This window comes from Chlorocebus sabaeus, chromosome 10 (genome assembly GCF_047675955.1).
Source record: "Chlorocebus sabaeus isolate Y175 chromosome 10, mChlSab1.0.hap1, whole genome shotgun sequence".
In the NCBI taxonomy this organism is placed as follows: Eukaryota; Metazoa; Chordata; class Mammalia; order Primates; family Cercopithecidae; genus Chlorocebus; species Chlorocebus sabaeus.
This window is the reverse complement of record NC_132913.1, coordinates 111,213,920-111,240,827: the sequence shown is the minus strand read 5'-3', so window position 1 is coordinate 111,240,827 and position 26,908 is coordinate 111,213,920. Positions and strand designations below refer to the sequence as shown.

The following is a 26,908-nucleotide window of genomic DNA, read 5'->3' as shown; positions in this document are numbered from 1 at the left end:
ACATGGTGAAACCCCATCTCTACTAACAACACAAAAATTAGCCAGGCATGGTGATGGGCGCCTGTAATCCCAGCTACTCGGGAGGCCAAGGCCGTAGAACCACTTGAACCCGGGAGGCAGAGGTTGCAGTGAGCTGAGATAGCGCCATTGCACCACCTGGGTGACAGAGCGAGACTCCATCTCAATAAATAAATAAATAAGTAAAACTGGCATTAAAACTATTTTTTTTCTGCTATTTGGAATAGGGTCATTAAATTAACAAAACACCATTAGGTGTGAACTCCCAGCAACTGTTTTGGTGCATCTTTAGGCTGATTACTTGCTCCCGCCCAGCCAGAGGATCAGTCTTCTGGTGAATGGATGTGGAGGGAAACATCTATTTGAGTGGGTGCCGTAAGCAGCTGCGTGTGCCCATTAGAAGGCCAATGCATTCATTACCAGAGGTGTCTCACCTCAAAACATGCATTTAAACTCTGATGTTGATTTGGCCGTCTCCAAATGCCACAGGGAGGAAAACTTTACAAGGCATTTGAGAAATCGGTGGTTTGGAAATTTCACAAAAGAGTGTTTCATAAAATATACTGGGAGTTGGTGGCAGGTGGAGGGAGTGGAGGTTTTTTTAACTTCAGGACCTCAGGGTCCTGACTGTGGAATCTCCTCACAGGAGAAACAGACTTTTTAACGGGGTCTGTGGCACTTCAGTAATTAAAGCTGAATTGGGGGCCAAGACACACCTGGGTTAATTTGAAATCCTCTCAAATTAGGAAGCAGGTTGTCATAAATTTGGTGTTGCTAGTTCCATTTAAATCTAGGATTAGGTATTTCAAGAACGAGCTCATTTACAATTAAACGCTAATTGGTAGTTCATGTTCCTGGTGACTGAGTGGAGGGGCTTGATGGGTAGGTCTCAGGGGACCTTGCCTTTAGCCCTGGTGTCCCTATTACGAGCAGGCAATGTCATGGCCGCCCTCTCAGTCTCTTCTGTTGCATTAACAACACTTGCCAAATACAGAGCGTGTTATTAGCCTTCTCTTGGGCTCTGGTATTCAGTGAAGTCAATGAATATTTTGAGGAACTTGTTGAAAAATTGACTTTGTATATCTTGGCTGCTTAAGAAGTTTAAACTGGATAGGAGCCAGTAATATACTTGCATAAAGGAAAACAAGTAGTGCTTTTTTTTTTTTTTTCTCTCTGTGTTTTGGACCCAATCATATATTTGTAGTAACTGAAGGTTAAGGGAGACCTTTGTGACATTGCTTTAGCTGTGAGAACGGCTGTCAATCTTCAGTAGCCCCTAAGACTTTTTTCTAACTTCTACTTAATAACAGTTTCTTAGAATAATAATAACTTTTAAAAAGCTACACCTGCCTGCATATTTAGTAAGACGACACATAGTCTCAAATCTCCAGATGCTCAAAGCTTATTCGGAGTGTGTGGTGGCTAGATGTTGATAAGAGGAAAAGAGAGGAACTGTTTACTTGGTTGTGAATACTTATTTGGGGGTAACAACAATGTGGACAATGGCACGAAGTTATTAGAAGGAAAATTAAACCCTCTGGCCGGGCGTGGTGGCTCATGTCTGTAAGCCCAGCACTTTGGGAGGCCGAGGCGGGTGGATCACTTGAGGTCAGGGGTTCGAGGCCAGCCTAGTCAACATGGCAAAACCCCGTCCCTACTAAAAATACAAAAATTAGCCGGACGTGATGCTGCACACCTGTAACTCCAGCTACTTGGGAGGCTGAGGCAGGAGAATCACTTGAACCCAGAAGGCAGAGGTTGCAGTGAGCCAAGATTCTGCCACTGCACTGCAGCATGGGTGACAGAGCAAGACTCCATTTCAAAAAAAAAAAAAAAAAAAATGCTGGGCACAGTGGTTCATGCCTGTAATCGCAGCACTTTGGGCCGAGGCGGGTGGATCACGAGGTCAGGCGTTCAAGACCAACCTGGCCAAGATGGTGAAACCCTGTCTCTACTAAAAATACTAAAAATACAAAAATTAGCGGGATGTGGTGCTGGGCGCCTGTAATCCCAGCTACTCAGGAGGCTGAGGCAGGAGAATCGCTTGAACCCGGGGGGCGGAGGTTGCAGTGAGCCGAGATCATGCTACTCAGACTGGGCAACAGAGTGAGACTCTGTCTTAAAAAAAAAAAAAAGAGAAAAAAAGAAAAGAAAATGAAACTCTCAAAGGTGATAGTGGTCATTAACCACAGGACTTGCAATACATGGGAGCAACAAACAGTAGATGTTTTACCCCGACTAACAGCCTGTCAAGAAGAGGGGCTCAAGGCCAGGTGCAATGGCTCATGCCTGTATTCCCAGCACCTTGGGAGTCCCAGGCAGGAAGATCGCTTAAGTCAAGAGTTTGAGATCAGCCTAGGCAACAGAGTGAGAAGCTTGTCTCTACAAAAAAATGATAAAATTAACCAGGTATGGTGGTGTGCACCTGTAATTCCAGCTACGCAGAAGGCTGACACAGAAGGACCGCTTGAGCCCAGGAGTTTTGAGACCAGCCTAGGCAACATAGTGAGAACCTTGTCTCTACAAAAAGTAATAAAATTAGCCAGGTGTAGTGGTGTGCATCTGTAATTCCAGCTACTTGGAAGGCTGAGGTGAAAGGATTACTTGAGCCTGAAAGGTGGAGGCTGCAGTGAGCAGTAATCACACCACTGCACTCCAGCCTGGGTGAGTCTTGGAAAAAAGAAGGGAAGGGCCAGATTATATCTCACGAGCAATAGGATACCATGTGCCCTTGTGTGGATGCATGCGAAACTGGTAGGTACACCCCAACACTGTCACCCTTAAAAGCGTAAACCATGTTAACAGCTAAGCCAAACCACAATGCAGTAGGAAGTCGTAACATGCAGTGTATTCAGTGTACTATATGCATAAGAAACACCACAGAGCTAGATGTATCCAGAAGAGGCCCCAAGATACAGACTCCAGCTCCTGTCTTGCAAAGGTAAGGGCAACTAAGGTTCTGCCAGCTCTAAAAGTTTGCCCCAAACCTTTAAAGTGGCAAGCTCAAGAAAATACCAACTTTTACCTTATTTGTTTACATAGCTTGAGTAACAGCCTGGCTGGGCTCAGACAGGGCAGCCAGTGTGGTGTTTAGCAGACTGAGTCATCTGGCGATGTGAGTAGTGCCAATGACTAGAGGCCACTGAACCACAAAGACAGGAAAGTGTCATCTCCAGGCCTCTCTCAAGGCTGCAGGCAGGGCCTAGCAATGCCCCCATCTGGTCATGGGTTTTTGTCAACTTTGCAAAAGTAAGATATTTTAACTGCAAAAAGTACACAGCCATACAATATAATATATGATAGAGGAGTGTCAAACAATTAATTAATGAAAATAGCATGCAACTGTTTTTTATTTGGTGATATTTGTCATCTTCAAAATTCATAATCTGTGGTCATTTCTTTTCTCATCCTAAGTACACTTTATACCTGATTTTGTATTTGTAACTTTATATTCCCATGTAAATGGTGTAAACTCTAGATTCCACAAAACCAACGTGGCCCAATGGCCTATATGATCCCTCTGCTAAGTTAAAAGATCCCACGGGCAGCATCTGTAGACGAGTAGAGGGGTACGGGACTGTCTCGGCCAATGCCCACTTAGGAAGTGAGAGCTTTGTTGAGTAGATGTGGATGACTGAACACAAGTGTTTTTCGGCAGAGGAACTCTGGGATTCTAGATAGAGCTGGTGAAAACTGGTTAGAAAACCTCCTTTGAAGGTAAGGGCAGATTTCTAGCCCTGATATCTCCTGAGCAATCTCACTCAGCAAGTAGCCTTGGTCTCTTCAGCCCATGTCAGTCCGCGTATTTCCCAGCAGGTTCATATGATTCATATACCCTGGGGTTTAAACTGAAGAGTGAGTTGAACTTGGATTGCTAAATGAGCCGATGGTGACTCAAACGAAAGAGGCAGGTTGACTTTTTGTCCTCTTGAGCTTTCTTATTGATTCCACCTGGCGCCCTGGTGTGACACAAACATATATGTTTAAAGTAGGAGAGCGGGCAAGAGAAGGCCCATCTGTCTGGCATGGTATAGGACCGGTAACATCACTGTTAACTTTGAACTCTACCTGTAATTGTGAGTCTGTTCAAACATTTTTTTTTAAATGCTGAAAAAAAAATATTATGGCTTTGGGGCATGTTAGCAAACTTAGTAACTGATGGGCAGTATGAAAAGAATGAGATCACATCCTTTGCAGGGACGTGGAGGGAGCTGAAGGCCATTATTCTGAGCAAACTAATGCAGGGACAGAAAAACAAATGCTTCATGTTCTCACTTAAAAGTGGGAGCGAAATGATGAGAACACATGGACACATAGAAGGGAACAACACACACTGGAGCCTTTCAGAGAGTGGAGGTTGGGAGGAAGGAGAGGATCAGAAAAATAACTAATGGGTACTAGGCTTAATACCTGGATGACGAAATCACCTGTATAACCAATCCCCATGACACCTACTTACCTATATAACAAACCTGCATATGTACCTCTGAACTTAAAAGTTAAAAAGAAATATAATTGGTATACTTTGGGAGGAAGCCTTTGAAATCATATGGCAGAAATTATATATTTTTTTCCTGTGAACTTAGTAGAGAAGTAAAGAAATTCTTAAGAATTTTGGTCTTATTATCTTTTTTGTGTTGACAATTTGCATAATAAAGATGCCCTGCACAATATTGGTAATGATACATATGTTATACAGATATAATTCAGAATTCTTTAATACAGGTACCTGGATGTGGTCCTCCTGATCATTTTAGCAAACCTGCTTATCTTAAGTCAACAGTGATATCTTGGCAACTTTGCTTGAGCATTTCTCTCTCTCTCTCTTTTTTTTTTTTTTTTTTTTTTTTGAGACGGAGTCTCACTGTCACCCAGGCTGGAGTACAGGGGCGCAATATTGGCTCACTTCAACCTCCGCCTCCCGGTTCAAGCAATTCACCTGCCTCGGCTTTCCGAGTAGCTGGGAATACAGGTGCATGCCACCACACTTGGCTAATTTTTGTATTTTTTGTAGAGATGGGGTTTTGTCATGTTGGCCAGGCTGACCTCAGATGATCTGCCCACATCAGCCTCCCAAATTGCTGGTATTATAGGCATGAACACTGCGCTGGCCAAGTATTTCTCTTATCAGACATTCCCTTTATGATCAAGCTTAACTTTTTCTCAGTTGAAAGTTACTTAATTCCAGCTCCATATGGATGTGTGTATACAAATTATACTCAAACTTTGGTTAGAATGCAAAGATTTTATGTCCATGTATCCTTTTGACAACTTGTTTTCAACAATGGCAAATAAATAAAAGAATGCAGAAGATTTCACAGTCTGAGGAAGGATGTGACTTAAAGGGAAAATTGTTCTAATTTATTGTTCGCTTTCAGACAATGGCAGAATACATGAATAAGCCTACATTTTAACTGGAAATCTACTTGAAGACTCCAGCACTACATGTTATGAAGCTGTAAATAAGCAACGCCTCGCATCCGGTTTTTTGATGGAGCCTCAGGCACCATGCCAAAAATAATTTAAAGGGATTCTTTGTTAACTAACAAAGTTAAAGTTGTTTAACATATTTATAATTACTGTGTGTCTGTATTATTAAAAAACAACAAAGAAAAAAAAGTATGTGTCTGTATTATACTGTATAGAGTACTTGTAGCTCTAAATGTTTCAAGTAACTACCACCTAACCCAACAGACAATATTTGTAATGTTTTAACTCCATGTTATATTTTTAAGCTAGTTTAGATAAATTAGATGCAATTTTTTGTTTTGCATTTGATCTTCTACTGACAGGTTAACAACGATATTGGAATAATCCATGATTTTGAATGTGAAGTATATATGATGTCATTAATACATTTTCTAAATGTTTAGTTTTTTAACTTGTATAATAATTCAAAATTATGTTAATAGTACAGAGTTTATATGTAATGCTGGACATTTTTCATACACTTAATAGTACTGTAACTGCAATTCACATACAAAGTGTCTGATTTTAATGTGCTGAATTCATTTTTTGTTTCAGAATTGGGATTAAGAAAATAACCAAAGAGTATAGAACTTAATAAGTGTTTTTGATGCCTTAGAAGCTGCTATCTTGACTGAGGTTTTAATTTATCTTTTAACTGAATATAAGGGACATTCCAATAAGGTTTTCTACAAACTATATATTTATTAAGGTTCATAGAGACCTAGAGATACAGTGTCTATGACTTCCTTTATTATTCTAAAATAGTATAAGGATTAATAACAATAGCAATAATAATTATTGCTACTATTTTTTAAAATTCATGTTCCAAGCACTCTTAGATGCTGAAAATGTCATTTCAAATATGTTTTAATGTATCTCTAATGTATTTGAAGGCTTATTACATGGCTTACTTAGAGTATTTAAGATTATCATGGCCTATATGGTAGACTTTTTTCCCCTTTTTTCTTTTCTCACCCTTTCCTCCCCAAGGAAAAGATTTGCTGCTGACCATTATTACTGTAAATATATCACATTTGTGCTTCCTGGAATGAAAATTCTGTATAACCAGGTACTAACAGTGATCCAACATATTACAGGGCAATAGCTTGTATGCTGGATGCAGTGGCTCACACCTGTAATCCTAGCACTTTGGGAGGCCGAGTCAGGTGGATGACTTGAGGTCAGGAGTTCGAGAGCAGCCTGGCCAATATGATGAAACCCCATCTCTACTAAAAATACAAAAATTAGGCCGGGCGTGGTGGCTCACGCCTGTAATCCCAGCACTTTGGGAGGCAGAGGTAGGTGGATCACGAGGTCAAGAGATCGAGACCATCCTGGCCAACAGGGTGAAACCCCATCTCTACTAAAAATACAAAAATTGGCCGGGTGTGATGGTGCATGCCTGTAGTCCCAGCTACTCGGGAGGCTGAGGCAGGAGAATCGCTTGAACCTGGGAGGCAAAGGTTGCAGTGAGCTGAGATTGTGCCACTGCACTCCAGCCTGGGCGACAGAGCGAGACTTTGTCTCAAACAAACAAACAAAATAATTAGCTGGGTGTGGTGGCAGGTGCCTGTAATCCCAGCTACTCGGGGTGCTGAGGCAGGAGAATGGCTTGAACCCAGGAGGCAGAGGTTGCAGTGAGCCAAGATCACACCAATGCACTCCAGGGTGGGCAACAGAGCAAGACTGTGTCTCAAAAAGGAAAAAAAAAAAGAAAAAGTAAAAGCTTGTAGTATTCTGTCTTGCTGCCTGCCATTTGATGTTTTACCTATGCATTTTCAATGTTAGCTTTGAGGTCTGGTATCATTCATATTAGAGTGGTTTGGGACCTCCAGTGATTTCCTAGAAGAGTATGTTTCCTATTGGATTCTTTGGGAGATCCCATCTGGTAGATTTTTAGAGAACCTGATGGAAAAATATTCTCTTTAGTTCATCTCAGCCGACATATTTAGGGAAAACAGCAAAGTAAGCAGGAGAACAAAGGGAAAAATTCACCAATTCCTCAATGTAACCATTATTCAAAGTGAATAACTCAGATTAGCATATAATATAATCATTAGGCTTTTACTGTCCAATATTTCTTCAAGTTACCATGTAATTACAATTATGGCATCAGCTTGAAGTTTATCATGTATGATTGATCACTCTGTTTACTTTAGCTTACCTTCAGTTTTGTGGTTTAACTTTTTAATGCAGTAGAATTCTTTCTTTTCTTTTTTTTTTTTTAAGACAGAGTTTCGCTTCTTGTTGCCCAGGCCAGAGTGCAATGGTGTGATCTCAGGTCACTGCAGCCTCCGTCTCCTGGGTTCAAACGATTCTCCTGCCTCAGCCTCCTGAGTACCTGGTATTATAGGCATGCACCACCACGCCCAGCTAATTTTGTATTTTTAGTAGAGTTGGGATTTCTCCGTGTTGGTCAGGCTGGTCTTAAACCGCGACCTTAGGTGATCCACTCTGCCTTGGCCTTCCAAGGTGCTGGGATTACAAGCATGAGCCACTGACCCTGGTCGAATTCTTTATTTTTCAATACAGTTTTATAAAAATGGACCTCATGTAAATCCATCACAGTTTTTCCAGTTCTTTTGAGATTTATCACCATATTTGGATAAAGGTATATCTTGAACCTCACTCATATATACTACACATGTTCTGGATAATTCCGTATTAGACACTCTAGCTATGGACAGGGCTTCTCAGACTTCATATCAGTGTCACATATAGAAAGTAAATGTGTCTCGTCTGGGCGAGGTGGCTCATGCCTGTAATCCCAGCACTTTGGGAGGTCAAGGCAGCAGATCACCTGAGGTCAGGAGTTCGCGACCAGCCTGACCAACATGGTGAAATCCTGTCTCTACTAAAAATTCAAAAATTAGCCAAGTGTGGTGACGCATGCTTGTAGTGCCAGCTACTCAGGAGGCTGAGGCAGGAGAATTGCTTGAACCTGGGAGGCAGAGGTTGCAGTGAGCTGAGATCGCGCCACTGCACTCCAGCCCAGGTGACAGAGTGAGACTGTCTCAAAAAAAAAAAAAAAAAAAAAAAACGAAAAAAAGTAAACATATTTATATGGCACAGTGGGGTAAATTTGAGGGATTTTAGGGACATCTTACATGACCCAAGGCTAAAAATAGTCATTGTGTTTTCTCTATATCATATAATTACCATAAAACTACCAAGGGAAAGGAAAGACGATAAATGTTAAATTTCTATAAAACTTTCAAAATAAAATGTTTTAACATTTTTTAATGAGTAACTTGGTGTGTTTTCATGAACATACTTTTTTAAAGTCAGATTTATGTTTGATATTGCTACTCATAATTCCTGGTGGTGTCTCTTTAATGCGACCTCTTTATTTTCTTGGTACCTACCAACAAGAAGCAACTTCAAAAGTAAGTGGTAGCAAATGGGAGAATCGTGTTTCCTACTTTTGCTCCTACTGACTTTTCTCATCATTCAACTACATTTTGGTAATCTGATTTCTTTACATGTAATTAATGATGTGATTGTTTTTTAAATCTAGTGACAGCTCCTTTTCTTTCATTAACAAATGTAAAGTTGACAGTTCTTGTGATAAAGCAAATGGATTTTTGATTCAAACTGTTTTTTCCATATCAAACCTCCTAAAATAATGATAAAGCTTTGGTCAAATGTATTGTTCTAATCTTTTTTGAGACAGAGTCTCACTCTGTTGCCCAGGCTGAAGTACAGTGGCGTGATCTCGGCTCACTGCAACCTCCGCCCGTGGGTTCAAGTGATTCTTGTGTCTCAGCCCCCCGAGTAGCCGGGATTACAGGTGTGTGCCACGTGCCTGGCTAATTTTTGTATTTTTAGTGGAGATGGGATTTTACCATGTTGGCCATACTGGTCTTGAACTACTGGCCTCAAATGATCTGCCCACATCGGCCTCCCAAAATGCTGGGATTACAAGCGCGAGCCACTGTACCCAGCCAGTGTCTTCTTTAGAATTCATATTATAATACCTATGAAACATCGTTGGTCAACTGTGTTTAATTTCACCTTTCTGAGTTATAGTCAATACATTTTACTGGTAAATTTTACCTGATAATGTGCTTATTCACAATGGTCCCTGAAAATTTTTGATTAAGTTCATTCAGATGGTGGGGAATATGAGTAAAGCAAGCCAATAAATATTCTCCAATAATCTGCAAAGGAAGACAATTAATGTTTTTTTTCAATTCTTACTTTAACTCTTGACAAAAGTTTGCTGGTAGACCGTGTACTTTGGTATTAAGCAGCAATAATCTATTTTGTCACATATTGCTAAAAACAGAAACATCTGTAACATCTAGGGCTGCCTTTTTTTTTTTTTTTTCAGTCAGGGTCTGGCTCTGTTGACCAGGCTGGCGAGCAGTGGCATGATCATGGCTCACTGCATCCTTGAACTCCTGGGTTTAAGGCATCCTCTCACCACAGTCTCCCAAACAGCTGGGACTAAAGGCATGCACTGCCATGCCTGGTTAATTTTTAAACTTTTTTTAGAGAAGCTGGGGGAGGGGGATGTTCTCCCTGAGTTCCCAGGCTGATCTTGAACTCCTGGGCTCAAGTGATCCTCCTGCCTTGGCCTGCCAAAGTATTGGGATTACAGGCATGAGCCACCATACCTGACCTTCTCAGGCTTTATTAGACTCACCTTCTGATAGAACCATTTAATGTGGAATTCAGCCCTACACAAGAACTTTTGATAAGTTCTTCATGAATAAGCTCACACATTAACTGAATCTCAGCATCTTTTCCTTGCATCTGTGCTATCACATAATTTATGCAGTGTTTCCATTACATTTAACTTATTTAAAGTGTTCATTTATTATTTTGCTTACTAGTTTGTTTTGCAACTTTACAGAATAAATAATGTTTTAAGCATTTCTCTTCAGGGTTTCACAGTTATTAACTAACAAGGGTCAATTAACCTGAGATGATTTATTTACAACTTAGCCATTCTGGAGTAGAATTATTTTAATGTCTTTGGCATGTTCTCTATCCAGTGATAATATTATTCAAAAGTGGCACTTTTTCTCTTTCCTTTGGAAAATGTTGAGAACTTCCACACAGATTGGTAAAATGAGCAGTTCTGCAATTGTGTGAGTTACATGGGCTTTTGCTATTGTTAGCTGACTTCATAACCATTTTTATGAGGTATACTTGATATTGTTATAACATTTTTTTAAAAATTAAAAAATAGAGATGAGTTATTATTATGTTGCCCAGGCTGGTCTTAAACTACTGGGCTCAAGTAATCCTCCTACCTGAGCCTCCCAAAGTGCTGGGATACAGGTGTCAGTCACCACACCCAGCCTGCTATGACTTCTAGGAAACTTTGTTTCTTATATTATACTTGCCCTTGTTTAAACTTTTATTTAATCTTGTGTGTAAAACGATTGCTTAGTAGAAAGATGCCAGTATAATTTACTTGATACTATTACTTTACTTGATAACATTTTGAAGAGAAGAAGACATTTAGGCTGAAGGAAAGGAAGAATTATGGGCCAGGCGTGGTGGCTCACGCCTGTAATCCCAACACTTTGGGAGGCTGAGGCAGGTGGATCACAAGGTCAGGAGTTCGAGACCAGCCTGGCCAATGTGGTGAAACCCTGTCTCTACTAAAAAAAAACAAAACAAAACACAAAAATTAGCCAGATGTGGTGGTGGGCACCTGTAATCCCAGCTACTTGGGAGGCTGAGGCAGGAGAATTGCTTGAGCCTGGAGGCAGAGGTTGCAGTGAGCCAAGATCACGCCATTGTACTGCAGCCTGGGCAACGAGAGCAAAACTCCGTCTCAATAAATAAATAAATAAATAAATAAATAAATAAATAAATAAAAAGGAGAATTACGAAGAACTTGGTTCCACATGTGAGATAGTCCTCATACTGCATCAGTAGTGACTTAAACTTTTTTAAACTATTATTTTTTTGTGGGGAGATCTGTTGAATTTGGGAAGCCTCCAGTTTTAATAAAATTTTTTTATTATGGTGGAAACATATCTGTAAAACTTAGGACTGTAGAAATGCTAAGAATAAAGAACTAAGGGAGTTACACATGTTTGTAGTCAGAAATTAAGTTCAAAAAATAATTTAGGTCATTTGCATTTTTTAGTATGCAAAATAAATGGAAAAATTAAAGTGCAATAAAAATATAATTTCGAAAATGAAGGCAGTTAAAATTGAAAACATCGAAATATTAATTATCATTTAATAAAATAAACTTCAAAAAAGTATAAAAATATAAGTATCTTTACTTATGTAGGATTAAATATATTTCAGATAATCTGTCCTCTATAATGAATTGATTTAATTATGTTTTTCTGTTTTTAGAAATGAGCATCTTTTTATTTCTGGAAACAACTTTTTAATGAGATTTTATTAAGCATTAGACTGTGACTAATTATAATATTCAAAGCCCAAACCAAAACGATGGATAAGTAAATTAATAAAACAAGGCACATTAATAGAAAAAAAAATGAATAAAATCAATTATGGGTTCTACTTGAAACACCTAATCTCATGATAATAGCAATAATAAAACAATTTGTACATACTTTATTAGTTGAACATTTATTAAAAATATAAGAGCACAGAGCAAATTAATTTGGAAGAAAATTTAAATCTTTTACATACAAATACCCTCAAGAATAATAAATCATAGAGTATTAACAAAATTAAACCAGCTGATAATTTTAGAAAGTGCTTCACGTGTAGAGAATTTTATTCAAGTCCTCTCACTCTCTGCCAGTGATTGCTTTTTTTAATTTTTTTGAAATGGGGTCTCACTCTGTCACCCAGGCTGGAGTGCAGCAGCACGATAGCAGTGCAGTGCAACCTGGACTTCCTGGGCTCAAGCAATCCTCTCACCTCAGCTTCCCGAGTAGCTGGGACTGCAGGTGTGCGCCACCACACTCGGCTGATTTACAAAAAACGATTGCAGAGAAAGGGTCTCACTATGTTGCCCAGGCTGGTCTCAAACTTCTGGGCTTAAGTGAGCCTCCTGTCTCAGCCTCCCAAAACGTTCTGGGATTACAGGCATGAGCCACCTTGCCCAGCTATTAAAGCCTTTTATATTCAAAATATCTTGAGCCAAAATACATAATTACTGAATTTAGGAATTTTTCTGAGACAGCCATCCAAATACTATTTAAATATTATTTCAACTCTGGTGAACTTTTGGATCAATAAAAATAATGATTTGATTTTTTTATCTCTGTACATAATTTTCAACTATCAGTCTCTCAGAGCAAACAAGTGGGCCGTAGTGCACTGGTTGTGATGTTCTGAACCGTCTGACCGAGTATCATATTTGTGTTTAGAGAGTGAAAGTGGAGCGGGAACTGAGGACCTTCATGCCGGTCCTGGCTGTGCCACTGGCGAGGCTCTTGGACTCGCTCTTTGGAATGGATGGAATGTTAGAATCAGATGAGATCATAGAGTGGTCTAATTCACTCAATAGATAGAAGAGGGAAGAATAATCGTTGCTGTGACATTTATGTTTTGATCAAGTCCCAGTGCTAGTCATTCGTTTCATTAAACTTTGTCTTCATCAAAGGTGTTACACCATGAGAATATTTGATGAGTCTGGTATGAAATATAGTCCTAATGACATTCAATCATGCTTTTCAGCCTTTTAAATGATACAAGTGAAGAATATTGAGTGCTCTCTAAATGAAGGATGTTATTATAAGAGTAGAAAGAACCACTCCTGGAATAAAAGGGGAATTGCAAGTTTGTATTGGTTGGGAGTGGTGGTTCATGCCTGTAATCCCAGCACTTTGGGAGGCTGAGGTGGGCGGAAATCACCTAGGTCAGGAGTTTGAGACCAGCCTGGCCAACATGGCAAAACCCCGTCTCTACTAGCTGAGCGTGGTGGCTCACACCTGTAGTCCCAGCCACTTGGGAGGCTGAGGCAGGAGAATTGCTTGAACTGGGGAGGTGGAGGTTGCAGTGAGCCAAGATGGTGCCACTGCACACCAGCCTGGGTGACAGAGTGAGACTCCATCTCAAAATAAATAAATAAATAAATAAAAGTAAATAAATAAAAAGTTTTCATTGTCGAATTTTGGAGGAGGGATTTCTCATATGTTTCAGAAGGAAAGGAGAGAACAGAGGAAGAACACATTTTTTGCTGGTATTGAATTTGCAGCCTCTCTTGAAGATTGGTTTATTCATGGTGGAATTATGGCGAGTGGAATGTGGGTTGAAGTAACCCATACCCACTGCAGGTCTGGCTTATAAAAATCTCCCATATGAGACCTCCATTCTTTGTTTACAGCTAAACAAAAAGACTCCAGGACCCAGAGAAGGCAGAGCCATGAGGTGGGAGGAATCTGTCAAAAGGCTGTCAGGAAAGACAACCAACTAGGACAGCCAAACTGAACTAATATATGCACAGAAGTCAACCTTTATTGTGTTATGCCCCTGCACGGGGGGTGTTACAGCATTGAGCCTGCCCCAATGCACAAACAAACTGTGCGCAACCATCAGCAGGATCAGGATATGTGAAATCAAGTTTATTTACAGGAAGTGCACAAGTAAAGCACCCTTTAGAGCTAACACAAGCGACTACCTGGAAAAAGGTAGATAATAAGCATGATTGGGAAAGCCGGCTTCTAAAAAATAGACACCAAAATGTAGAAGTAGAAAGATTGTGATGCTGCCATTCACACACCATGTCAGTTTTGTAGAGGCACAAATTGGGTCCCACAGGTTACCCTGCACCTGCATACAAATTTTGTTTGCCTGTCACTGTATAAAAAATTGAATCAATCATGTTATTTCACACACAAATAGTCTTTTGTTTTTCTTGGAAAATTGTAAGAGCTAGCAATATTGAGCCTGCACTTCTTTGTGGCAAGAATCAGCTGGAGCTGGAGGCTTGCACTGCTGTTTCCCACAGCCCCCACCACTGCACCTACCCACTTCTCTGATTTGTATACTAGCTTAGTTCTGGGCATTTTCTCTTTCTTTTCTTTTCTTTTCTTTTATTCTCTCTCTGTCTCTGTGTCTCTCTCTCTCCCCTCCCTCCCTCCCTCCCTCCCTCCCTCCCTCCCTCCCTTCCTTCCTTCCTTCCTTCCTTCCTTCCTTCCTTCCTTCCTTCCTTCCTTCCTTCCTTTCTGTTTTTGACCGAATCTTACTCTGTTGCCCAGGCGGGACTGCAGTGGCGTCATCTTGGCTCACTGCAATCTCTGCCTCCCAGGTTCAAATGTTTCTTGGGCCTCAGCCTCCCAAGTAGCTGGGATTACAGGTATGTGCCACCACTCTCGGCTACTTTTTGTATTTTTAGTAGAGATGGGATTTCTTCTTGGTTGTTGCTTGTTCTGTTCATTCCTTTTACCTAAATGTTGTTCACTCCATCTCCCTATATCCAGATTCTTTAACACCCAACTCAAGTACTGCTGTCTTCCTGAATCCTTTCTCATTCCATTCTTTCTCCCTTCTCTGAAATCCCTTTGAATTAAATCTATGCCTCACAAGGTACTTAATTTATCACTTTTAATGTTATATTGCAGATATGTAAATATAAATTACCTGGACATAAAAAGTCCAGGATGAGTGGGAGGGCTGTGTGTGTGTGTGTCTGTGTGTGTGTGTGTGTGCGCGTGTGTTAGAGAGAGAGAAATACCTTTTTCTGAGTCTCCTAATGGTCTATTGATATCTTACATACATTGACACAATTTCTCATAGCTACTAGATTAGAATCTAAAACCTCTCCTTTAAAAAGCTGTATTTTTCTTTTTTATCCTTTTTGAGACAGGGTCTCACTCTGTCATCAAGGGGGCAGTGGCATGATCTTGGCTCACTGCAACCTCTGCCTCCCAGGCTTGAGTGATCCTCCCACCTTTGCCTCTGGAGCTGGGACTACAAGTGCATGCCACCAGGCCCAGCTAATTTTTGTATTTTTTGTAAAGAAGGGTTTGTTTTTTTTTGTTTGTTTGTTTTCCAGCTGGGTGCAGTGGTTCACGCCTATAATCCCAGCACTTTGGGAGGCCGAGGTGGGTGGATCACCTGAGGTCAGGAGTTTGAGAGCAGCCTTGCCAATGTGGTGCATGGTCTTTACTAAAAATACAAAAAAATTAGGCATAGTGGCAGAGGCCTGTAATCCTAGCTACTTGGGAGGCTGAGGCAGAAGAATCGCTTGAACCCAGGAGTTGGAGGTTGGAGTGATCAGAGATCTCACCATTGCACAACCTGGGCAACAAGAGTGAAACTCTATCTCAAAAAAAAAAAAAAAAAAAAAGGTTTTATTTTTCATGTTGCCAAGACTGGTCTCGAACTCCTGAACTCAAGCCGTCCTCCCACGTCAGCCTCCCAAAGTGCTGGGATTACAGGCATGAGTCACTGTGCCCAGCCAAAAGGTATATTTCTCTTAATACTGCCAAAGATTTTTTGAATAATCACAAGAAGTTCTTGAATCCAGCAAGTTGTATGATCATTTCTACAGTATATCATCAAATAGTTTATTTTTGATCAAGAGAGTTTTTACTGTCTTTTATGTTGTCTTGAATCCAGAAATAACATTAAAATATTGTACTTCTGAAGCATGATAGGATTCCAAAACTTCAGGTGACAGGTGACACTCTACTGTCCAAGACCTTTTCTGTTCTGTCTACTACTGGGTCCCTACCACCCATACCGGTGCCTGGCATGCAGTAAGATATCAGTGACTGCTGAAAGTTGATGAACATGGTGATTACTTGGTTGCTGCTGTTCTTGTGATAAAATGATCAAAATTAAAACTGAGCACTTAGCAGTGGCACCATGAGGATATGTTTTCTTTCTTGTGAAATAAAAATAAGAGGTTTGGAAGCAGAAGTTAAACTGCCACATTTCCAAGCCAGCCTTCATTCAATACCATTTACATGCGTGACACACCAAGCTTTTATGTTGAAGCTGTTCATCTGGGTGGGGAGCCCATTGCCAAGTCTTGCCAGCACGATGAAAAAGAACCTGATGGCTTGTTGATGTGATTGTACAAGGAGGAATAGGCTTTTCAAAAATATGACTCAAGTCTACCCAAATATGTGAACTTTTTGTATTTTTAAATGTGTCATGTGGATTATGATTTTAGTGCAACATGATGATAGGGGATCACTTTTTAAGATTATAAAACTTTTAGATTATTATTATTTCCAAGTCATGAAGTAGAAAGCAGTGGCATGCTGATTGCTCTCTGTCTCTTCAGTCTTCCTTTTGCCCTTTGCTACAAATGTGTTGACTTTCTCTTTGGATACCATGTGAGATCTGTGTAAATGCAAGTGATGTGAGGATAAGGCCTAGGAAGGCATATCTGTAAAGAAAAATGGAAAAACACCTTTGAAGAAGCTTAGCTGTAGCTGAAAGTGATAGTTACCAGGAGATAACTGACTACCAAGCACATTGTATATTAGACCCAGCTAATACATTATTCATAAGGGACAGGAAAAGCAGTTTCCCTCCTTTCCTCCCTCCCTTCCTTTTCCTTCCTTCCTTCCTCCCTCCCTTTTCCTTATTTCCTTCCTTCCTTCCTTCCTTCCTTCCTTCCTTCCTTCCTTCTTCTCTCCCTTCCTCCCTCCCTTCCCTCCCTCCCTCCCTCCCTCCCTTCCCTCCCTCCCTCCCTCCCTCCCTCCCTCCCTCCCTCCCTCCCTCCCTCCCTCCCTTCCTTCCTTCCTTCCTTCCTTCCTTCCTTCCTTCCTTCCTTCCTTCCTTCCTTCCTATTTAGAACAGATGAGCAAGTGAGGAAGAACAGATAATAGTAACAGACAGTTGTATTTCATGTTGATAAATGTAAAGATTACCCATATGTTTGAGTCACACATTGTGTGCTCTTGTTTATATATGGAAATGTAATGAAACAAGAACTTAGAGTGAACAATTGTAAAAAAGGGCTGAGAGTCAAGTTAAGGCCCTTTATACAGTATTGACTTCTCTCAATTGTTCTTTATTTTTCTTTTGAGATGGAGTCTTGCTCTGTTGCTCAGATTGGAGTGTGGAGTATAGTGGCATGATCTTGGCTCACTGCACCCTCTGCCTCCCGAGTTCAAGTGATTCTCCTGCCTCAGCCTATTGAGTAGCTGAGACTATAGGCATGCACAACCACACCCGACTAATTTTTCTATTTTTAGTTAGAGACGAGGTTTCACCCTGTGGGCCAGGCTGGTCTCGCACTCCTGACCTCAGGTGATCTACCTGCCTCAGCCTCCCAAAGTGCTGGGATTACAGGCGTGAGCCACTGCACCCAGCCATCAATTGTTCTTAATAATTGCCTTTTAGTGACAAAGGCAAATTATAGGCTGTAGAAAATTAGGCTTAGTGATAAAGGGTCCATGTTATAACCTAGTGTTTCCTTTGGAAGTGTATACAATGGGAGTGGCTCCTTCACTTGCTCCCAATAAAAATCACACTGCAAAAATTAACACTTAGAAAAATAAAACTCAACAGAAAATTGATTGAGAAATCACACTAAACAGAAAATTGATTGTATATTTAGTAAAAATTGCAAATATTAATATTTAGAAAAACAAAACTCAACAGAAAATTGGTTGGGAAATGATACTTGTGTCTCTCTCACTCTCTCTCTTACTTTCTCTTTCTCTCTCCTCCTCATCCTTAGAGAAAACAGAATATTCAAATCAGGACTGCTACCTGTGGGCAGTCTGCCACATACCAGGGCTTCCCAACCCATTTGCTACGCTCTGTGGGGGTGACATAAATGCCGTACAGGTGACCTGAAAGTATTGATTCTTTGGCCCCAGAGAAGCCTTTTTTCTTTATCAAAGAAAATATACCAAAAATAGGATTATTTTCTATGAGTAGCATGACATAAAAAGGTTGGGATGCTGTGCCACAAACTACTTTATAACAACTAGCCTTACAAACTTGACCCTATAGAGAAGATTTAGAAAAGTAATCGGATTAATATGACAGTCTAAATGCACTAAGCTATTGTGCATGTGCAGAGCCCTCCACCTGGAATATTCTACCTTTTGGTCTCCTGCCTTGGGAATGCCCCACTCACTGTTGACCTGGTAACCTTTGGTCACCATCCAGGGCTCAGCTCATTGTCAGCTCCTGTGAAACTATCCCCATGACTCCCTTCCCCAGCATGAATGGATTTTATTGGGTACCACAGGAGCAGAGAACGCTGTGACTCCTATATATGTGAACCTACATGGACAACAGGCCATTTCTCCCTCAAAACTGAGCTTCTGCAAGGCACGGGCTGTGAGCTTATATTGCTATCCAGATGGATTACTTAATGTTTATTACATCAATGCCTATGTCACACTTTCAAATTCACATGGAAGGTAGTGCACTCAAACCATAGCCATGGGTTTCCTACCCACCACATCCCCACATCTTCCGGGACACATTTAGCTGTAGAGTCAGGGGTCAGGGTCCTGCTGTTTCTTTTTGGTCGTTGATTTTTTTTTTTTTTTTTTTTTGAGATGGAGTCTTGCTCTGTAGCCCAGGCTGGAGTGCAGTGGCGCCATCTCAGCTCACTACAACCTCCGCCTCCCAGGTTCAAGCGATTCTCCTGCCTTAGCTTCCCGAGTAGCTGGGATTACAGGCATGTACCACCACATCCAGCTAATTTTTTTATGTTTTTAGTAGAGACAGGATTCCACCATGTTGACCAGGCTGGTCTCAAACTCCTGACCTCAAGTGATCTGCTCGCCTAGTCCTCCCAAAGTGCTGGGATTACAGGTGTGAGCCACCATGAGCAGCCTTCCTTGATATTGTTGGTAGAGCCATTTGAGGAGATTTGCTTTTCTTTGTTGACAACCTGTACTGGAAACAGTTAACTCTGCGTGTCTAGGTTGCTCAAGCTCTGCACATTTAAAAACCTGCCTCCAGAACTGGCTGGCTCTTGAGACATAACATCTGAGCCCCTGGAATGTTTTGCCTGATAAGAATGTTCTGCATACCCCAGCCTTGGGCCATGCTGTACCAGTGTGACCAGATAGGTTGATCTTAGCTTTGTGATTTATGCCAAACACTGTTTTTGCTCTGGGTGAGGGGGCTGGAGTCTGGGTGGCTGAGGTCAGTCACATGGGTGCTGCATGCCTAGGTAACTGGTGTCTAGGTAAAACCAAAAGACATGGAGGTTTGGTGAGCTTCCCTGGTTGGCAGAACTTTGCATAGGTTGCCACGTGTTGTTGCTGGGAGAATTAAATGCATCCTCCTGTGACACCACTGAAGGGAAGCTAAAAGCTTATGCCTGGCTTCTCCTGGACTTCCCCCCATGTGCCTTTTCCCTTTTCCTCATTCTAATTTATATGCTTTCACTGCAATAAACTGTAACTGTGATTATAACAGCTTCAGAATGCTGTAAGTCCTTCTAGGGAATCATCAAGCCTGAGGTGGTACTGGGGACCCCCGACACAACCCAGTTCAGATGCTATTGTTCAGTAGTTTGGTATGTGAAAACAGTCATAGAGGTCGGCTGCGGTGGCTCACGCCTGTTATCCCAGCACTTTGGGAGGCCGAAGTGGGCAGATCACCTGAGGTCAGGAGTTGGAGACCAGTCTGGCCAACATGGTGAAACCCCATCTCCACTAAAAATACAAAAAATTAACCAGGTGTGGTGGTGCACACCTGTAATCCCAGCTAACTCGGGAGGCTGAGGCAGGAGAATTGGTTGAACCTGGGAAGCGGAGGTTGCAGTGAGCGAAGATTGTGTCATTGCACTCCAGCCTGGGCTACAAGAGCAAAACTCCATCTTGATCAATTAAAAAAAAAAAAAGAAAAGAAAAAGAAAAAAAAACAAAAGAAAAGAAAACAATTGTGGGCACCAGGAAGGGGACAGCTGGAGGGAAAGTCTGGGAAGGTGTTTTGGGGGCAGAATGCAGTGGGGTCTGTGAGAAGGTCAGGGCTTCTCAATTTCCTGGGATTATGTGGTGAGAGCCAGAATTGACACGGCCGAGTAAAAGCTCTCAGCCAATATTTGAAATTAGTACACTTCAGGCTTTGTTTCTTCTGACTCAAAACATACCTCCATGTTCCCAGGGGAAGGGGACAGTAAGCAAAGGGTAAGTACGTATGACTGGCAATTTTGCCGATTTGAAGGTTCTAACTGCCCAGGGCAGCTTGCCCATCAGCCTTGCTAGGACTGCCCTGCAGGGAGCAGGGACCATAGACCTGCATGGGACTGGTGAGAGACAGGCTTGCCCAGCCTTGTTGGCTGCTTAGCCTTTCGAGGCCGTGGGAATTGCTTTACAGAAGCCATTTAACAACATCTCAAAATTAGCACCTAGAATCCCTGAGTTAATCGATAAGGTGGGTTTTGGACCTGAAGTGCTGGGGTTCATGACTTGACTCTGTCCCCTGCCAGCTGTGTGGCTTCTGGCAGGTAACTACTCCCTGCCTCAGTTTCCTCATCAGTGCTCAGGACAGGGTCTGGCACCTGGTAAGTGCTCCAGAAATGCCAGCTGCTGTTCTTGGTTTCTCTTATGGAGCTCTCTGATAAGCAGCAAAAGCGCTATCCTAACCCTATTGTAGGGAAGAAGTTTTATGTTGCCTAAAATAGCTTCATTGAAGAAAAAGGCCCAGAACTGGGGCAGCATTTTGTAAGCTGGTTATAGAAATTGTACTTCAAGGCCGGCCACAGTGGTTCATGCCTGTAATCCCAGCACTTTGGGAGGCCGTGACAGACTGATCACTTGAGGCCAGGAGTTCAAGGCCAGCCTGGTCAACGTGGTGAAACCCTGTCTTTACTAAAAATACATATTTAGCCGGGGTGGGGGATGGGGATAATGGAGACTGTGGGGAGGATAGGGGGATAGAGAGGTTGGTGCATGTCTGTAATCCCAGTTGCTCAGGAGGCTGAGGCATGAGAATCGCTTGAAACCAGGAGGCAGAGGTTGCAGTGAGCAGAGATCTCACCACTGCACTCCAGCCTGGGAGACAGAGTGAGACTGTCTCACAAAAAATAAAAATAAAAACAATAAAGAAATTGCATGTCAATACCATTTATTACATAGTATATTCAAAGGAGAGGGTTTCTTTCTGTGAATAAGTTGAGGTGTGTCCCCCCGGTGGTCTTCCTCCCCCACTTCCCCGTAGGCTCTCTCTTGACTTCTTTCCACTGCTCACAACTGGGAAGGACAAATTCTTGCTTCACCAAACAAAGCAAGTATAAGGCTAATATCATCCCTGATGCCAAATGGACAAATCTCACAAAATGGGAACTTAATCATAGACACATTCTTAGGCTTAAGACAATCTCTTCTTTTGACATATTCAGAATAACCCCAAAATAAGCCTCATTTTTGCCCAGGTTCAGAAGGCCATAGACCAACTGTGATCCCTGGAACACAGGAGTCTGAGTGTGCTGAGAGTCTGATCGGACCTGGCTACCTTATATGATACAGCCAGCCTGTTCCTCCACAAGACAGTAAATAAGGCATAATATGATATTTTATTTCTCTGGGGCCATGGACTCCATTTTCAAACTCTTAAAAGATTGAGCAGTATTGGAATGTTTAAAGAAATAAATAAAAATCCCTAGTAAAATTTCTTCTGTTTTTAACAAAAATTCAAATGGTATTCAGAAAAAATGAAAACATAATATCCAATATGGGATGACACAGGTAAACAGCATACATCGTGGAAGAATTTGTGTGTGTGAAAAGCATTATAATGATCATATCTGTTCCACCAGGAATTATGAGACCGTAACTCAGGGATCTGCAAATTATGGTCCTTGGGCCAAATCCAACCTGTGGACTATTTTTGTGTGGCCAGCCAGGAAGGTAGGAATGTTCTTTACATTTTCAGAAGGTTATTAAAAGAGGAAAGAGAGGAGAAGGAAGAGGAGGAGGGAGGGAGAGGAGTAAGGGAAACTCCTGTGTGCTCAATGCAGATGTTGAATCAACTGCACATTTGAAACTTGTTGATAGTCTGCCTTAAATGGAAAGAACATCTCTTAAAGCAACAGGCCCTTAAAGCTCCTGATACCTGTGCTCTTGCTTTTAGGACACTTATAGCAGGGGAGTGACACCAGGGTCACACTGTCTAGCCCAGGGCACTATTTTCTCCCCTCTTGAGGAAGCTTCTCCACTTCCTGGAAGCCTGCAGCACCCCTTCTTCCACATTCTGCAGAGTGTGGTGTGGATAGGAGGCATTCTTATGCTCTTTAATTTATTTGTATGTCTTTCTGAAACCAAATACTATAAGGTATTGATATGGTGGGAGGGGGAGTCAGGGAAGTGCTGGGTAGAAAAGGGCGGGGTTCCTGGCGAGGGCTCCACCCTCAGGCCTGTGACCGTGGACCTAAGTGAGAACAGGCACTCCTGTGTTTGTGCCCAAATGTTGCATTTTCCAAGACCACACTGGCCTTCCACACCCCATTCCTGTGCCCATATAAACCTGCAACCTTAGCGGGCACACACACAAGTGGTTGAATGTTCAGAGGAGCAGAGGAACACATCAGCAGACACCAGCAGACCAGCAATGTAGGAACACGTGGCAGAGAAACAGAGAAGGGGAGTCGGCCGGGGCAGTCAGAGGGAAGTCCAGCTGCTGGGAGGCCTGACTTCAGAGGAAGACCACCTTCCCACTCCATCCCCACTTCCCACTCCCCACCCATCTCACTGAGAGCCACCTCCACCACTGAATAAAACCTTGCACTCATCCTTCAAGCCCACATGTGATCTGATTTTTCCAGTACACTGGGCAAGAACTTGGGATACAGAAAGCTGTCACACTGGCTGGCCGTCTGCCCTCTTGATAGTGTCTAATTGAGCTGATTAACACAAGCTGTTTGCAGACAGCAAAGCTGAAAGAGCACACTGTAACACATACCTACTTGGGCGTTGGGAGTTGAAGACACCCACTCCTAGACGCTGCTGTGGAGCCAGAGCCCAAAAGTGCTCCCCATGGCCTCTGTACCTGCCCATCTGCGTGCTCCCTCTAAGGGTTTTAGCAGCAGGGTGGCTAAAGGAGCGAGCTACACCCCTGTCAAACATCCTCTGAGGGTGATAAGGGGAACTCCCATTTCAGGATGTTCCATAGATCTCATCGCATGTGACTTTTGTGGTTATTTCTGTATAAGTCTGGCTTCAGAGTCTTGGGCAGGAATATAATCAGGGATATATTATGTTGCATTGAAAAACATCAGACATAGCTTTCATTGTTTGCCCACTGCTTGTCGTAGAAGAACTTGAGAGAAATTTCCAAACCCAGGTCCAATGCTTAGTGATTTCTTTGGGATGAAGCACAGTACAGCTAAGACACAAATGAGATCTATCCCCTCTGTTGCTGTAAACCCCACAATGGTCTCTGTTACCCATGGGATAATGTCCACACTTCTTGCTGTGGAACCAGGTATATATATCTGGTGTTATGTGTGTATATATATATATATCCCAGGATACATGTGCAAGACACACAGGTTTGTTACATAGGTAAACATGTGCCACGGTGGTTTACTGCACCTATCAACCCATCACCTAGGTATTAAGCCCCACATCATTAGCTATCTATCCTGATGCTCTCCCTCCCCACCCCTGTCGCCACCCACAGGCCCCAGTAGGTGTTGTTCTCCTCCCTGTGTCCATGTGTTCTCATTAAGAACCAGGTCTTTTCATGCTTTCTCCTTCCTTCCTGATCCCAGTACCCCACATCCAGCTGTGTCCCTAACACGTGATGTGTTTTCTTCTGCATTTTTGTATGTTTGAGCTTGTATATCACCTCCTCAGAGAGCTGTTCCTTGATCTCCCCAGTTCAGTAGCAAACTGTCTCCCCACTGTCACTGTCTTGCGTGTAACCCTGTTTTATTTTCTTTATACAACTTACTTTATTTGAAATTATTCTATTGGTTGGTTTAGTTGCTTACCTATTTGTTCATGTATTCATGCATTTATTGCATCTGTCCCCTCCCTCTTCTCCTTCACTATAATATGTACTTTTTGAGGGCAGAAACTCCATATCTGCAGTAGCTAGAACCCTGCTTAGTAAACAGCCTGGCATGCAGTAGGGTCCCAAAAGGTCCTGATATGGTTTGGCTGTGTCCCCACCCAAATCTCAACTTAAATTGTATCTCCCAGAATTTCCACATGTTGTGGGAGGGCCCAGGGGTAGGTAATTGAATCATGGGGCTGGTCTTTCCTGTGCTATTCTAGTGATAGTGAATAAGTCTCATGAGATCTGATGGGTTTATCAGAGGTTTCTGTTTTTGCTTCTTCCTCATTTTTCTCTTGCTGCCACCATGTAAGAAGTGCCTTTCACCTCCCGCCATGATTCTGAGGCCTCCCCAGCCATGTGGAACTGTAAGTCCAATTAAACCTTTTTTTCTTTCCACTCTTAGGTATGTCTTTATCAGCAGCATGAAAATGGACTAATACAGGCCCTTTTTCTACCTGCCTGAGGATATCTTCTCATCTTTAGTACCCAGCATCACTTTCTCAACCTTCCCAGGTAAAGGAGGGTGCTTCTTCTTTTTTGTTCTGCTAACTTAGTTCTTAAGTAGCTGTTGTGTCAGCATATGTATCAAATCCCCCACTAAACTCTGAGGCACCCCAGAAGGCAGGAACTGGTCTCTCGGTACCCACAGCTCACAGTAGGGTATGTCCTAGGGGCAGATTTTTATTGCATGAAAGAACAAATGAATAAATCCATAGTAGTTTTCCAATTAATACTTGTTGTATTAATATGTTGAGTTGAATTGACTCTACAATTTCTAGATTCTTTTTTCTCAAAAACAAAAAAAAAAACCTATTAAGTATATTTCTAATGCTATATCTATTATCCTAATATAATTTTTTTCTGAAGTTAAAAAATATATCACTTTATGGAGAAGGCTAGCTTGGTTTATATTTGGTTTTTCTTTTTCTCCCCTTTCTCTCTCTCTCTTAATTTGGTAGACAAAAATATTTAGAAATTGGCTGGGCGTGGTGGCTCACACCTGTAATCTCAGCACTTTGGGAGGCCGAGATGGGTGGATCACAAGGTCAGGAGTTCAAGACCAGCCTAGTCAACATGGTGGAACCCCGTCTCTACTAAAAATACAAAAATTAGCCAGACGTGGTGGCATGCGCCTGTAATCCGAGCTACTAGGAGGCTGAGGCAGGAGAATTGCTTGAACCCAGGAGGCGGAGGTTGCAATGAGCTGAGATCACGCCACTGCACTCCAGCCTGGGCAACAGAGCAAGACTCTGTCTTGGAAAAAATATAAAAAAATTGAAAAATCTAGAAATCATGTGGGGGCCTCATACTTCTAGCCATTATACCACTGTGTCCACTTCTTTCCCTCATGTTAGAGATATTTACGGTGCCACAGCAAAATGGAGTTCTTGAAACAGCTTCCGAGGATCCCTTTCACAATTCTAGTGGATGAGATTGTATTTAGGCCAGACACCTCACACACACAAAGAAATAGGAGTTAATTTAACCAGGGCTGTATCATGGTTGACATTCTTCAAGTGTTTGAATTTAAGATCCAGGAAAGATGGAAAAATTGTTCTTTTATTCACTCCTTCATCCAGTTGTCTGTTCATACATCCCTTATTTAGTAATACCTTAAGTACAAAAAGGACTTGGGTGAATTATGCTAATGGCAGAAATGAATGGGTTTGTAACAGAGCAGCAACCTTGGGATGGGAGAGGTCCGCAGGGGGCTCAATTTCAAGCCAAAACTGGCCCTAGGAAACGAGCACCAGGGCAGTGTTTTCTCACTTGCCTGCCAGCTGGTGAAGCAGCCAAATCACTGGTCGGCACCTTGGTATTTGGAAGTCTCTTGAAGTGACGCCTGGAGAATATGGTGGATGATTGACTTAGGTGAAATTCTTTTAGGTAAAAATAAGGCATGTCAGTTTAATGAGACCAGCTTTGTGTGTATGATTTATAAAGTGAATTTGAAGGTAATTTTAAAAGATTAGTTTCAGAAGAATCGGGGGAAAAATATCTCAAACACCAGAGTATATTTGGCATGTAAACTCAAACCTAAATAGTAGTGTTACCCAGGGTTCTTGATAGCAAGCAATGGCTCTAATATAAAAAGGAAAGAAAGAGAGAAAGGGAGCGAGAAAGAGAAAGGAGAGGGAAGAAGAACTGAAAAGACACTAGCAAGCACATCACATTGATGAGGAGTCAAGAAAACCAGACTGGGAAAAGGGCAGGACCCAGGGCAGCTCTAGGAGCTCAGCTGCAGGATGGCAGCCAAAGTCACTCTACAGAAGCAGTGTGGCTAGGAAGCTGCAGCCAGCACAGATGCCATGGCACGTAATATAGCTTCTGCCACCCCTGAGCTGTAGCTCTCAAAGCATCACAAGATTTGATCTGATATCATCCATGGTGTCTAGTGTCCCGAGGTCAGTGAGCTTAAATCGGAATGACTCTGGTATGGTGTGATGCCCAGCCCTGGCTGTCCAGGGTAGATGAAGGCACCCTTCCGTATCTGTGGAAGGAGGCAGGTGCCCAGAAGTACCCCACTGCCAAGAGC

At 42.0% G+C, this 26,908-nt stretch overlaps 1 protein-coding gene across 2 annotated transcripts in view; it reads left to right on the top strand.

Annotated features, from left to right (window-relative positions):
- The window catches only part of AP1S3 (adaptor related protein complex 1 subunit sigma 3), an 81,567-nt gene extending 72,841 nt beyond the window's left edge, over window positions 1-8,726 (top strand). For both annotated transcript variants that reach the window (XM_038001460.2, XM_007966449.3), the window contains exon 5: window positions 5,397-8,726. In XM_038001460.2, coding sequence (XP_037857388.1) covers window positions 5,397-5,432 — 36 coding nt within the window. In that variant the 3' untranslated portion in view covers window positions 5,433-8,726. The remainder of the gene's footprint in view (window positions 1-5,396) is intronic.
- Window positions 8,727-26,908: the final 18,182 nt, after the last annotated feature.